The sequence below is a fragment of the Brassica napus genome, chromosome C3, assembly GCF_020379485.1.
Source record: "Brassica napus cultivar Da-Ae chromosome C3, Da-Ae, whole genome shotgun sequence".
NCBI classification, from domain to species: Eukaryota; Viridiplantae; Streptophyta; class Magnoliopsida; order Brassicales; family Brassicaceae; genus Brassica; species Brassica napus.
The window spans coordinates 70,581,869-70,593,471 of record NC_063446.1 but is presented as its reverse complement, the minus strand read 5'-3'; the positions used below and the strand labels follow the sequence as shown (position 1 = coordinate 70,593,471).

General features: G+C 39.4%; 5 protein-coding genes and 1 pseudogene across 5 annotated transcripts; 2 read left to right on the top strand and 4 right to left on the bottom strand.

Annotated features, from left to right (window-relative positions):
• Nucleotides 1-589: 589 nt before the first annotated feature.
• On the bottom strand, nt 590-1,825 carry LOC106386350 (phospholipase A2-gamma). Its single transcript, XM_013826203.3, has 5 exons — nt 1,682-1,825; nt 1,561-1,600; nt 1,355-1,474; nt 1,049-1,222; nt 590-939 (listed from the first exon to the last, which is right to left on the bottom strand). The coding sequence occupies exons 1-5, from the start codon at nt 1,757-1,759 to the stop codon at nt 791-793; spliced, it is 561 nt and encodes a 186-aa protein (XP_013681657.2). The 5' UTR covers nt 1,760-1,825; the 3' UTR covers nt 590-790.
• A 298-nt stretch (nt 1,826-2,123) lies between these two features.
• LOC106386270 lies at nt 2,124-3,282 on the bottom strand. Its single transcript, XM_013826140.3, has 3 exons — nt 3,141-3,282; nt 2,643-2,840; nt 2,124-2,473 (listed from the first exon to the last, which is right to left on the bottom strand). Exons 2-3 carry the CDS (start codon nt 2,822-2,824, stop codon nt 2,287-2,289), a joined length of 369 nt encoding a protein of 122 aa, XP_013681594.2. The 5' UTR covers nt 2,825-2,840; nt 3,141-3,282; the 3' UTR covers nt 2,124-2,286.
• A 912-nt stretch (nt 3,283-4,194) lies between these two features.
• LOC106390084 lies at nt 4,195-5,443 on the top strand (annotated as a pseudogene).
• Nucleotides 5,333-7,317, bottom strand: LOC106390085. The gene is made up of 8 exons (XM_048749964.1): nt 7,239-7,317; nt 6,738-7,147; nt 6,541-6,651; nt 6,402-6,470; nt 6,190-6,321; nt 6,025-6,102; nt 5,792-5,941; nt 5,333-5,700 (listed from the first exon to the last, which is right to left on the bottom strand). Exons 1-8 carry the CDS (start codon nt 7,315-7,317, stop codon nt 5,527-5,529), a joined length of 1,203 nt encoding a protein of 400 aa, XP_048605921.1. The 3' UTR covers nt 5,333-5,526.
• A 1,393-nt stretch (nt 7,318-8,710) lies between these two features.
• LOC125583497 lies at nt 8,711-9,807 on the top strand. The gene is made up of 2 exons (XM_048750508.1): nt 8,711-9,303; nt 9,379-9,807. Exons 1-2 carry the CDS (start codon nt 8,728-8,730, stop codon nt 9,574-9,576), a joined length of 774 nt encoding a protein of 257 aa, XP_048606465.1. The 5' UTR covers nt 8,711-8,727; the 3' UTR covers nt 9,577-9,807.
• Nucleotides 9,638-10,664, bottom strand: LOC106385604 (uncharacterized protein At1g43920, Chloroplastic-like). The gene is made up of 2 exons (XM_048750509.1): nt 10,315-10,664; nt 9,638-10,205 (listed from the first exon to the last, which is right to left on the bottom strand). Exons 1-2 carry the CDS (start codon nt 10,567-10,569, stop codon nt 9,918-9,920), a joined length of 543 nt encoding a protein of 180 aa, XP_048606466.1. The 5' UTR covers nt 10,570-10,664; the 3' UTR covers nt 9,638-9,917.
• Between the last annotated feature and the right edge of the window lie 939 nt (nt 10,665-11,603).

Sequence of the window (11,603 nt, the reverse complement as noted above, 5' to 3'; positions counted from 1 at the left end):
TCTTCTCCGTCTCTTTAAATTTCGCCTCTCCTCTTCCTTCATTTCTTAACTTTTTCCGCATCGAAACCAACAGCAAAAATCCCTTAGCGTAAGTCGTAAATACGAGAGTGTTTCGTAGAGTTTATAGTTCGATAGGGCGATTCACGAGTGAAGCGTGATCGTCTGCCATGGTTGTATCCTGGGACTCGATATTCGTACAGTACCGTCTCACTAACGGAGAAAATATTTAGAGTTAATGAAAGAGATTATATCTCGACTCCATGTTTATTTGCGAATACGATTTCTTATCGTTCTTGTATTCGCTTTACAAATCGTCAATTTCCTTAACATGTTATTTTGTTATATCGTCAGTCTGGTTATCCGACTTCTACAATATATATGCACTCTCTAATAACCTTTTTGATTTGTGCCATGTAGTCGGGTTACGTTGTAATCAGAATTCCGGATGAAATCTTGGACCTTGAAGAAGCAATTAAATATACAAAAGTTATTGGTTTATTTAATCGAAGAGCTTAATCTAGCTCATGGCAAGAGGCTCAAGTGTCAAAGAGTTTAACAAAACTTCGAATCCATAGAACATGGCATCATATAAGTAACATTTCATTTTCTCTATTGTTATATGACTGTGTTAGACATCCCACATCTAAATAAGAAGAGTATTAAAAATAACATACAACATACATATGTCACTCACTCCATTAATTATCAATTAGTGTAACTTGGAAAGCTCATAGTCCTGAAGTTACATAAATATACTAAGTTGGGAGAGAGTTAAGGCCAATGGTTTATCTTAATTTAAAGAGGCAGAGACTTTGGAGCCTTCCTTTTTCTGAATGTCAACTTTTGTTCCAAGACCACCCTTTGTGTCCGCACCACTCTGAGCAAGATTGACCTCCACAACAGGGCCCTTTCCCGGCGCCGGAGGTTCAAGGATATTACCTGCGCAAACAATGTAACAAAGAGAGAGTCATATGGTTTCCCGGATTGACAAGTGATTCGCATTAACAGTTCAATGGCATATTGACAGGTTCAGAGCTTAGTGAGTTACCGATGCCACTGAAGAAAATGCCGTAATCCATTCCATTGTACATGGTTGGTATCACCACCGAATAAGGGCATTGGGTGGAGAATCCAACCTTTGTGCCATTAGATTGTTTGACTGATCTGCTTACCTTGTTTAAACAACGCTTGAATTGCTTATGGCAGTTAACATAAGTCATACCTGCAAATAAATAAAAACCATATTAATACAAAAGTTACATGCTCAAGTCTAGTTTTCATTAAAAAGATCATGTCAAATATTGGCAATAAGGAGCAGATATTCTTATTTTTTTAATTTTTTTATTTGGAGTACCTTTTAAATCAACACAATTGTCATGTGTCAGGCAACAAGCATCAAGACTATCACAAGGTGGCTCTCCACGGCATCCAGTGTATCCTATCCCACAATACTTCCCATAGCGAATGCCGATAGCTGATGGAACAGAGTATTATATAAGAGAATTATCCAAATCCAAAGGGATGCAAGAGAAAAAAGAAGAAGAAGAAACACAATCTTACTAGTGCAGTCCTGCGCAATGCAGGTTTTGCTGCATGGCTTCTGTCATCACATTTTAATTCAACACATCAGAAAAAAGGCTAACAAAATGCACAATAAACTGTTAGTTTGTGTTTATATGACCTGGCTGCGAACAATGGTGAGGAGGAGGAAGGTGGCGACGCTGAAAGTAAAACGTGTCAAAGCACCACCGTTCATCATCTTTCTCTCTCTCACCTCCGGTTGAAGTTTCTTATTTTTGTTGTGGTTTATGTTCTCTTCAAGTTTGAGGCTTCTTTGAACTTGTAAGATCTCATTGTCGTTGGTTCTCCTACTTTTTCGTTCTCTTCTTCTCTTATGTACCATAGACTTAAAAAAAGAATTGAGTTATTTATGTTACCTCAAGGAACCAACGAACACGATTAATTAAACAGAGGATACACAACGGCTAATGCCTTTTTTTTTTTTTTGGTTACAAATAGATTGCAAATAAACTTGGTTCTAGTTTTATATCATTTTAAGACGGACTAATGCTTGTGCGTTACAAAAAAAAAGTAAGACTAATGCTTTTTTTTCTTCAAATAGATTGCAAATAAAATTGGTTCTAATTTGATCAATCTTATCTCAGAGTTTAGCAAAATGTATGTTCTCAGCTCCAAATCTTCAGGAAAAGAAGTGGAAATTTTTTTTGATTCAGAGAATCATGGAAACCACAAAATGTTGTTTCAAGTTATAATAGTTGGTCTCTTTCAAGGGTAATAGCCGGTGAAGGTGAAGCCTCTGCCAGTGATTTCTCCTGCGCAGTACCAGGCAAAGCATTCAAGACCAAACAAAGCAGCGATTCCAGCATCTTCTACCTTCAGATCGCTTCTGTTCTTCCATAAGTTCTTTGCGTAGTCTAGTTCCTTCCAGAAGGTTTCATAGCGTTTTGGAATGCTGTAAAATAAGAGGTAGAAGAGTATCAGATACCACACATAAATGCTTATGCACACTGCCCAAAACCTCTTCAATTCATAGTAATGGACAGTGAAAAGATTAAAAGCCACATGAACGTATAACTCTGAGACTTGGACAAAATATTGAAGGGAGAAGAGAGGGTAAGGACCTAGCAAGACGGGTGTAGAGAAGCTGCTTAGACAACTCTTGGCACTTGTCCACAGTGGCGGGTTCTTGGATAAAGTGATTGTTCTTCTCAAGCAACTGCCTGTAGTAAGAAGTGCCATGCTTCGCCACAAACTTTGAAGCCTCGCATGCCTTTGATTGAACTTGTATCAACTTCGACGCCATCTTCAGAAACAGAATCCTTCAAAAAAAATACATTAAACCCATATGATCACTTAACTCACTCCTTCTTATAGTATCAGATTACATTCAAAGACAGAGACTTTTTCACAAAATTCACACAAATCGAGTTTAAAGACCTAAACTTTAATAAGCCCTCAATTCCAGAGCAGCAGATCGAATGAGCAAATCAAAACTCGAAATCTCTATCGAAAGCAGGTACAGATCAGTGGATATAGGTCTAAAAGTCAATCACGAGATAAACCCAGATCAAAGCGAGAAACTCTCGCGAAGATTAGCGATAGCGAGAAGCTCGCCGTACCTTTTTTGTGCAGTAGAAGTGCGGCGGCGCTGGTGAAGAAGATGAGTTGATTTGCGATTCGAGCTACTCTCTCTCTCTCTCTCTCTCTCTCTCTGAGGAACTGAAACGACGCCAACTCTTACCACGATGTCGTTTCATCTTCTACTCTCGAAAACGACAGCGTTTATGGTATTTCGCGCAATAGTGACGTTTAGTGAACCGCTGAACCGGAAGGATAAAATCTTACCGGTTTGGTATATATAGATTGAAACCGAACCCCTACCGCAGAAGAAACGAGAGCCCCACCTATCCAGACTTCTACTCGCAAAGACCAAAGACTTCCGAGTTCAATAATAAATGCTTGTGTACTTTCCAAAAACCCTAACCTCTACTCTTCGTCTCTAATCTCTATCATCAAACCTCTTCTTTCTCTCTTTGCTCCGTTACTTCTCTCTCTTCCCTCGTGTGTCAAACGTAAGACAAACAATGACTAACAACGGAGACGAAGTTGCACAAGATGAATCAATGTGCGACGCCGGAGAGAGCACCAATGCCTACTTCGATTCCTACTCTCACTTCGGTAACTTCCCTTTGTCATTTTTTTCCAGTTCATGTTGATGTTTTTCTGAAAGCTCAAAATTTTGACTCTGTTTCAACTTTTATCTGTTTTTGCAGGAATTCACGAAGTAAGTATCGAAAAGACAATACTGTTTCTGTTGTTATTACCAGACGGTCCTGGAGACAAAACTTGTTGAATATATTTAAAGTCAATGTGTTTTTCTTTTGGTATCTGTTACAGGAGATGTAATTTACCAACTGGAATCTCGTCTCTCTTCTGTGCCAAGGCTGGAGCCTCTCATGTCTACGCTGTAACGTTCATTACTTTAAGTTTCTTTTCATAAGTTGGAAACTTTGTTCAATATGTATTAATTTGGATGTTCTTTTAACAGGTTGAGTGTTCTGAAATGGCTGATATGGCTAAGGAGATTGTTAAAGCCAATGGATAAAATCTGATGGTTAGTTTATCTTCTTCACTATGAGTTTATATTCAGAATAAAACATCTGTTGTGTAACGATGTTTGTTTTTATCGTTGTAGTGATAACGGTTTTGAAAGGGAAGATTGAGGAGATAGAGCTTTCTATTCCTAAAGTGGATGTGATTATATCTGAATGGATGGGTTACTTTTTGTTGTTTGAGAATATGTTGGACAGTGTCTTATACGCTCGCAATAAGTGGCTTGTAAGTTACACCTCTCCACTTTGTTTATAGTAGTTAAACCGATGAGAGCCTATGGTTGTTATATAAACTTCTTGCTCCTTTGGTGTCTAGGTTGATGGCGGAGGTGTGCTACCAGACAAAGCCTCTCTGTTCCTTACAGCCATAGAGGATTCTGAGTATAAAGAAAACAAAATTGAATGTAAGCACGTATGATTTTACAACGTGTATCTTAGTTTCTATTGAGATTTGCATTTGCTAATTGCGTTTCGTGTGTTTGTGCTTGCACAGTTTGGAACAGTGTGTATGGTTTTGACATGTCATGCATCAAGAAAAAGGCTATGATGGAGCCGCTTGTTGACACCGTCGACCCAAAACTGATAGTAGGCTACTTAAGGTAATAAGATATACACACTGACGATGATTACTAGTATCTCTCTTTTACATGTGGCTTATGCCTCATTTCATTTAATCAGACGATGGATATCTCGAAGATGTCTTCTGGTGATGCTTCCTTCACAGCTCCCTTCAAACTAGTTGCACAACGCAATGACTACATCCACGCTCTTGTTGCCTACTTTGATGTTTCGTTTACCATGTGCCACAAGCTTCTCGGTTTCTCAACAGGTGCAGTTTCTTGCTAGTTCTGAATATGATCTTATGTTACTGAATCACTTTGGTCTGAAACTCTCGCTGAACAACCATGGTGTTATGAAACGCAGGACCGAAGTCGCGGGCCACACACTGGAAACAAACAGTCATGTACCTTGAAGATGTCTTAACCATATGCGAGGGTGAGACAATCACTGGAAGCATGTCTGTTTCGTATAACAACAAGAAGAATCCTCGAGATGTTGACATAAAGCTAAGCTATTCTTTGGATGGTCAGCACTCCAAGATCTCAAGGACTCAACACTACAAAATGCGCTGAATTTCTCGCATATTGTTGTGATTTTACTTTTTTTCCTCCTTTCTAGGTTTGCATCATTCTCTTTGATTCACACGGCAACATTTGTTTTTTATTTATCCAAGTTGAATTCATGATTTTTCTCTAAACCATCACATTATATGTATTGTTCCCCTGTGTTACAGCACTTTCTCTTGAAAAGATAGATAGAACCTAGACAGCTACAATGAAAGCAAGTGTAAAGAAGAAAAGTGCATTAGAACAGACCAATTCACAATCTGTTTCTACAGCTCAGACTTTCCGGATTTAGATTTCTTTGAACTAACTCCTTTCCACCATCTCCGGACCCGGTTGGACACTTTCTGTGCATGTCCCCTCAGAGCTTCACTTTTCTTCTTAAGTAACTTAGTGACTGTCTTCTTCCATTCTTCCTTTTTTGTCTCTTTCAAGACTTTCCCCTGAAACCAACAAAACCATAAAAGTGTTTAGAGAAAAAGAGTAGAACCATCTTGGTTCCTTATTAATGAAAGTTTAAGCTTCTTATGTTACCAAGTTCTTGGGGAACTTGTCATCCTCTTCCTCATCTTCATCATCGTCGTCACCATCTTCATCTTCAGTACCGAACTTTTCCGGGTTTGCTTTGTACTTCTCTAAATCTTCCCTAGAGTATACCTTCATGCCAGGTGCTCCTGGTATCCCCTGATGAAACAAAAACAAAGAGTTAGCTTAAGATGATTACATGGTACATTGATGCTTTCCTTTTAAGTCTCATCACAACTCACCTGCATAGATCTCATCATCTTGTCCATTTCAGCATCTTTTGATGGTTTTGCCACAAATGGTTCTCCACGAACTCGATCCTACACAAAAGATGGAGAGACACACTTATCTCTCACACAAAGTTTCTGTCTTTTCATCAAACACCAAAGGATCGTTTAGGAAGATACCTTTGGAACGGGAGGAGGGTTCTTGGTACAAGCATCGGTCAGGTCTTTGCATAGATGGTTAACAAGTGAAGCAAGATCAGGCTTAGACTTGTATATATACTCGGCAACGTCAGTGTCTGAGTAACCAATTACCTGTAAACAAACATATTAAAAACCACATTCCCCCTAACACCAATTCTACTAGTAGTCGAAAGACCACCAATGTTACTCACCTTTTGACAAGCAGCCTCGATGGTCTTGCACTCAGAATTGCACATCCCTTCTTCTTCTTGTTCAACCAGCTACGAACAAACACTTCTGAGTCAATCATAGTTCTTGCATTGGATCAAACAAGTGAGAGAGATCTATTACCTGTAGCTTATCACCTTTCTCAACAATATCAATCTTAAGCATCCAATCAGCTTCCTCTTTCTTCAAGTTGCACACATTCTCAGCAATCTCAATGATCTCATACTCCGAGATCTAAACATCGCACGCTACCACTTAGACCATAAACATAAAACTAGAAAAAAAACAGCGTTACTAATATCACAACAACACAATCTTACCTTCTTGGGAGAGATCTCTACTTGCTTCTCCTTCACTAGCTGATGCAACCTCGACGCTAGCTTCTCGCACACCTGGCACTTGATATACGGAACATCCTCCTTTCTCGGAGCCGACGACAAGGGCTTCTTCGCGCCCACAGGTAATAACGCCGACGAAGCTACGAGAGCTAATGCTACTACAGCTATCAGAAGAACTCGATTCATCTTCTCCACTGTTGAATGAATGAAAAGACAGAGACTTTCTCGTAAAGCTTGAGACTTTAAGCAGGTTCTAGCACGGATCGTGTATATATAAAGATCATGGGTTTTGCGATCTCTTTGCCGATAAATCTGGGGTTTTGAGTTTTCTTTACTGTGCCGTGTTGTTGAAGTGGAACCGATGTTACGCTTGTTAACGTGTTTCCTGCAATCTTATTGGTTGTTGTAGTGCTGACACGAAGTGGGGACCCACTGGCTCAACCAATAGCATCTGTTGATAATGGGCTTGATTAAGAATATTACTCGGTATTTCACGTACATGTGTAGGTGGAGTTTGCTGAAAGCCACTTAACTGGCCCCTGAGGCGATACACTAGGCCCATTATTTAATCTTAATCTATTTAGGGATGAATAAGGGTAATTTTGTCTTTGTGACGAACAGTTATAGGAAAATGAGCAACAAATAGAATGTATAATGAGAAATCGGCCAAAAAAACACTGAACTTTGCGGGAATTGCCAAAAAAAACCTGTACTCGAACCTGACCAATAAAACCCTGATCTTTTGTTGACTTTTTTAGTTAATTCACAAACTTACGGTTGACTAACCAGATTAACACACCGTTAACCGACAGTTAAAACAGTGTTAGCTCACCGTTAATTATTGCCGTGTAGTGAAACTACGTCGTTTCATTCAGTTGTTTTGTTAAACACAAAATCTCAAGACGACGTCGTTTTGCTTAATTAAAATTGTTGTTGCCTGGACTCGAACCCGTGCACTCGTGGTCCTAAGGGGGTTTTGCCACTGAGCTAGTGGACTTTTCGGAAGATTATCACACATATTTATTTTTATTGATCAAAAGATGTGTTTGATTTCAATCAAACAAAATGAAACCCGTGTTTGAACGTAACCCTAATTTCTCAAATCGATTTGGGGATTTCTCTTGTAATGGTGAGGAGATGGTAAAGACGAAGTTCACAAGGAATGGAAGGGAGGTAATGATTTTCGGAGCGATGAGGAATTTCGATTACGGGAGTGACGAAGCGGTTCAAGAGTCGAAGAAGGGTGGAGAACGCGATGCTTCTGTGAGTTTGTCATCACCGGAGAGATCGAGGATTCGTAAAAGCATTGAAGGGATATCGATGTTGGCATCTACAGAGGTGTCGAAGGCGTCGAAGACAAGGTGGGGAACTTCATATGGGTCGCATGCGTCATCTCCGGAGAAGACCACGAGGAGGGGAACTTCATATGGGTCGCCATCTCCGGTGAAGGCCACGAGGTGTGGTTCAACTCTGTCTCCTAGAGTTTCGAAGAAGCAGAAGGTAAATGTGGCTCCTTCTGGTGATGACAGAGAAGAATGGCCAGAGACTGAGATGTTGGCATCAACATCTGATCTTGTAGGGATTAGTAAAGGCAGTTCATACCCTCCTTCCAAAAGCTGAGCATAGACAGTGTTGTCGCCATATTTACGAGAACTGGAGGAAATGTGGAAAAGATCTAAGGTTACAGAGGTTCTTTTGGTTCATTGCAAGGAGCTACACTCCTGGTATGTTCAACTACAACATGGACGAGCTTAAGAACTATGATCCTGGCTCACATGCATCTCTGATAAAGACAAAGCCAGAGACTTGGTCTAGAGCTTTCTTCAAGATAGGCTCCTACTGCAATGATAATCTGAACAACTTGTGTGAGTCCTTCAACAAGACCATCAGGGAGCCTAGGAAGAAACCTGTGCTAGACATGTTAGAGGAGATAAGGCGCCAATGTATGACTAGGAACTACAATAGGTCTAAGATGGCTAGGGACAGGAAGACTAGGTTCACCCCGAAGACACATAAAGAGTTAGACAGGGTTGAGAAGAAGTCAAAAGAATGTAGTCTGCGTTGGGCATTTGGGCCAGAGACTGAGGTGGATGATAGAGACCAGTCATATGTGGTGAATTTGGAGAATGAGACTTGTGCATGTCGAAGCTGGCAAATGAATGGTATTCCATGCATCCATGCTGCTAAGGTCATCCTTGGCGTGGGAAGAAAACTCTCTAAATTTGTTGCTCCTTTCTACACAACCTCTAAGTGGCGTGAAACCTACAGTTTTGGGATCAGACCTGTAAATGGGATGATAGAGTGGCCTCGGACCAATAGATTAGGTGTGATTCCACCACCTAATCGAAATGGCAAGCCTGGTAGGCCTAAAAACCATGATCGAAAGAAGGGAACCAATGAGACAGTGTCTACTACCAAGCTGAGTCGTGCGAACAGGGTAATGACATGCTCTAATTGCAAAGAAGAAGGGCACTACAAGAATACATGTCAGAAGGTTTTTGTTGAGAGCCCACCTAAGAAACCAAGAGGCAGACCAAGGAAATATCAGGTTAGGGTCTTAGTTTCTATCTCATTGTTTTTTAGCTCTCGGTAATGTGTCTAACAATTCATTTATATGTTGCAGGGACTACACTTTGGCGAGTCACAAGCTCAATCCTCAGAAGCTCAAACCTCACAAAATCAATCCTCACAAGCTCAAGCATCACCATGGGAAGTTCCTCAATCTTCAGAAGGTCAATCCTCACAAGCTCAACCATCACGATGGGAAGTTCCTCAATCCTCACAAGCTGAAGCAGCAGCGTGGGGAAGATGGTTTTTTTAGATTCTTGTGTGTTGTTTATGATGGTCTCTGTCTGAATGCTTTCGTTGTCTGTTGTTTATGATGGTGTCTCTGTCTGAATGTTTTTGGAACAAGAACTACCTTTTTCTTTCTTCTCTTCCTGCTGTTTTAATTTGAAACTCTCAATGAAGATAGTGTTGGTTATTATCTTTGTGTTTTCATCATGTTGTTTATCTTGATGGTCTGTTCATTGGTGTGTTCATTTGTCCTTCTATAAACAATCAAGAAGTATAACATAAACATTACTGAAACATTGTCTTAAAACATAGCCTTACATGAACCATGATTCTTACATAAACATAGCTTTACATAAACAGAGTCTCCTAGTAGCTATTCATAGACAACCCATCTGCTTTGTCAAACATGATCAACACAAGACATATCACAACGCCTAAACAAACCACCGAAAAACCCACTTTCATGATCACATTCAGCTTCTTAAGCTCATTGCTCGCCTTCCTGACATCTTCTTTCAAATCTTCCTCCACGGTTTTCATGCTTTCGATCTCCATTTTAATTTTCATAACATCTGATGCAAAGCACTCAACTTTTGGCAATGCATCTTGAACCTCTTCGTAGACAGCTTCATCTACCCATTTATACAAGTGATCCTAGACACAAATCATGAACACAATCTTTATATTCAAACAATTTCTCACTGACTACCTAGCCATTGAATCTTATGTTCTTTTCTTAAACACAATCAAATTAAACACTTACATTTTGAAACGTTGGGCATCTAAAGAAAGTTTTTCCTGGATTGACCTTCGTTTTTGATGTGTATATCCCAGTTCTTCGACCACAGCCGCATTGCTCCGGGATACCACGAATTCCCATCGTATTCACAGACGAATCCTCACAACCCGAACTCATCATGCGATACTCGAAGAAGGAGAGATGAGAATCGAGATTCTTAAGGACGAGATCGAAGAGAATCGAGCTTGAATCGCGAACTGGATTTATGATTTCGCCCATTTAGGGTTTATACCAATCGGAGGAGAAAACGTCGTCGTTTCTTTTTTATTCATTTAACTCGGATTCAAAGAGAATAAAAGAAACTGTGTTCGTATATCCATTGCAAAGTCCACTAGCTCAGTGGCAAAAACCCCTACCATTAAACCCGAGTGCACGAGTTCGAGTCGATGGAACCCCATCTTTGTAATAAAAAAGTTAATGTAAAACGCGTCGTTCCATTAATTTGTCTTTAACTCGGTTTTGAAGAATAAAAGAAATTGTGTTCGTAAATCTATTGCAAAGTCCACTAGCTCAGTGGCAAAAACTCCTACCATTAAACCCGAGTACACGAGTTCGAGCCGTTGAAAACTCATATTTTTAATAACACAGCTATATAAACGACGTCGTTTGTCTTTAATCAGACAAAGTGATGAAACGACGTCGTATACTTTAACACCCAAAATTAACGTCCGCTTAATTAACAGTTAACTCGGTTAACGGTGTGTTTATCTGGTCAGTCAATCGTAAGTTTCTTAATAAACCCGAAAAGTCAACAAAAGTTCAGGATTTTATTGGCTAGCCCATATGTCCAGGTTTCTTTTGGCAATTCCCGCAAAGTTCAGTGTTTTTTTGGCCGATTTCCCAATGTATAATCGTTTTAAACACTAGATAGAATTTGACTCAGCTAAAAGCGCGAAAGATTTTAGGATACACAATTTTACTAATAACGTTACAAATGTTTTGTTAATTTTTAAGGCTTTTGTCGATTTAAATTTTTTTTTTTTTACATTTTAACCAGATTTTAAAACCCAATCCAAACCCACAATCGACCTATAACTGCGACCGAACTGGTAAATCCAGTAACCCGAATCCAGTTAGAGTTTAAAAAAATATTCATTAATTAAAATTCCGATAAACTTGCAAAAATAGTTAAAATCCGAGGTTATCAGTTTCACTGAAGAATGATCGTTATGTAATGCAATTTGATTTAGCTTGTTATTTTAAAATTTAATTTCAAAGTTTGCATTATTTAAATACTATTTTATCTTATTATA

Bases quoted from the DNA above. Each gene is read 5' to 3' on its own strand.
- LOC106385604 (XM_048750509.1), bottom strand. From the start codon at position 10,569: ATGGGCGAAATCATAAATCCAGTTCGCGATTCAAGCTCGATTCTCTTC. The intron at 10,206-10,314 runs GTAAGTGTTTAA...ATTTGTGTCTAG, and splicing joins GATGCCCAACGTTTCAAAAT to GATCACTTGTATAAATGGGT.
- LOC106386270 (XM_013826140.3), bottom strand. From the start codon at position 2,824: ATGGCGTCGAAGTTGATACAAGTTCAATCAAAGGCATGCGAGGCTTCA. The intron at 2,474-2,642 runs GTCCTTACCCTC...CTTATTTTACAG, and splicing joins CTCTACACCCGTCTTGCTAG to CATTCCAAAACGCTATGAAA.
- LOC106390085 (XM_048749964.1), bottom strand. From the start codon at position 7,317: ATGGGCCTAGTGTATCGCCTCAGGGGCCAGTTAAGTGGCTTTCAGCAA. The intron at 6,103-6,189 runs GTATCTTCCTAA...TCTTTTGTGTAG, and splicing joins ACCCTCCTCCCGTTCCAAAG to GATCGAGTTCGTGGAGAACC. The intron at 5,942-6,024 runs GTGAGTTGTGAT...TTGTTTCATCAG, and splicing joins AGATGATGAGATCTATGCAG to GGGATACCAGGAGCACCTGG.
- LOC106386350 (XM_013826203.3), bottom strand. From the start codon at position 1,759: ATGATGAACGGTGGTGCTTTGACACGTTTTACTTTCAGCGTCGCCACC. The intron at 1,475-1,560 runs GTAAGATTGTGT...CTGTTCCATCAG, and splicing joins CATTGCGCAGGACTGCACTA to CTATCGGCATTCGCTATGGG. The intron at 940-1,048 runs GTAACTCACTAA...TTGTTTGCGCAG, and splicing joins CATTTTCTTCAGTGGCATCG to GTAATATCCTTGAACCTCCG.
- LOC125583497 (XM_048750508.1), top strand. From the start codon at position 8,728: ATGGCTAGGGACAGGAAGACTAGGTTCACCCCGAAGACACATAAAGAG. The intron at 9,304-9,378 runs GTTAGGGTCTTA...TATATGTTGCAG, and splicing joins GCAGACCAAGGAAATATCAG to GGACTACACTTTGGCGAGTC.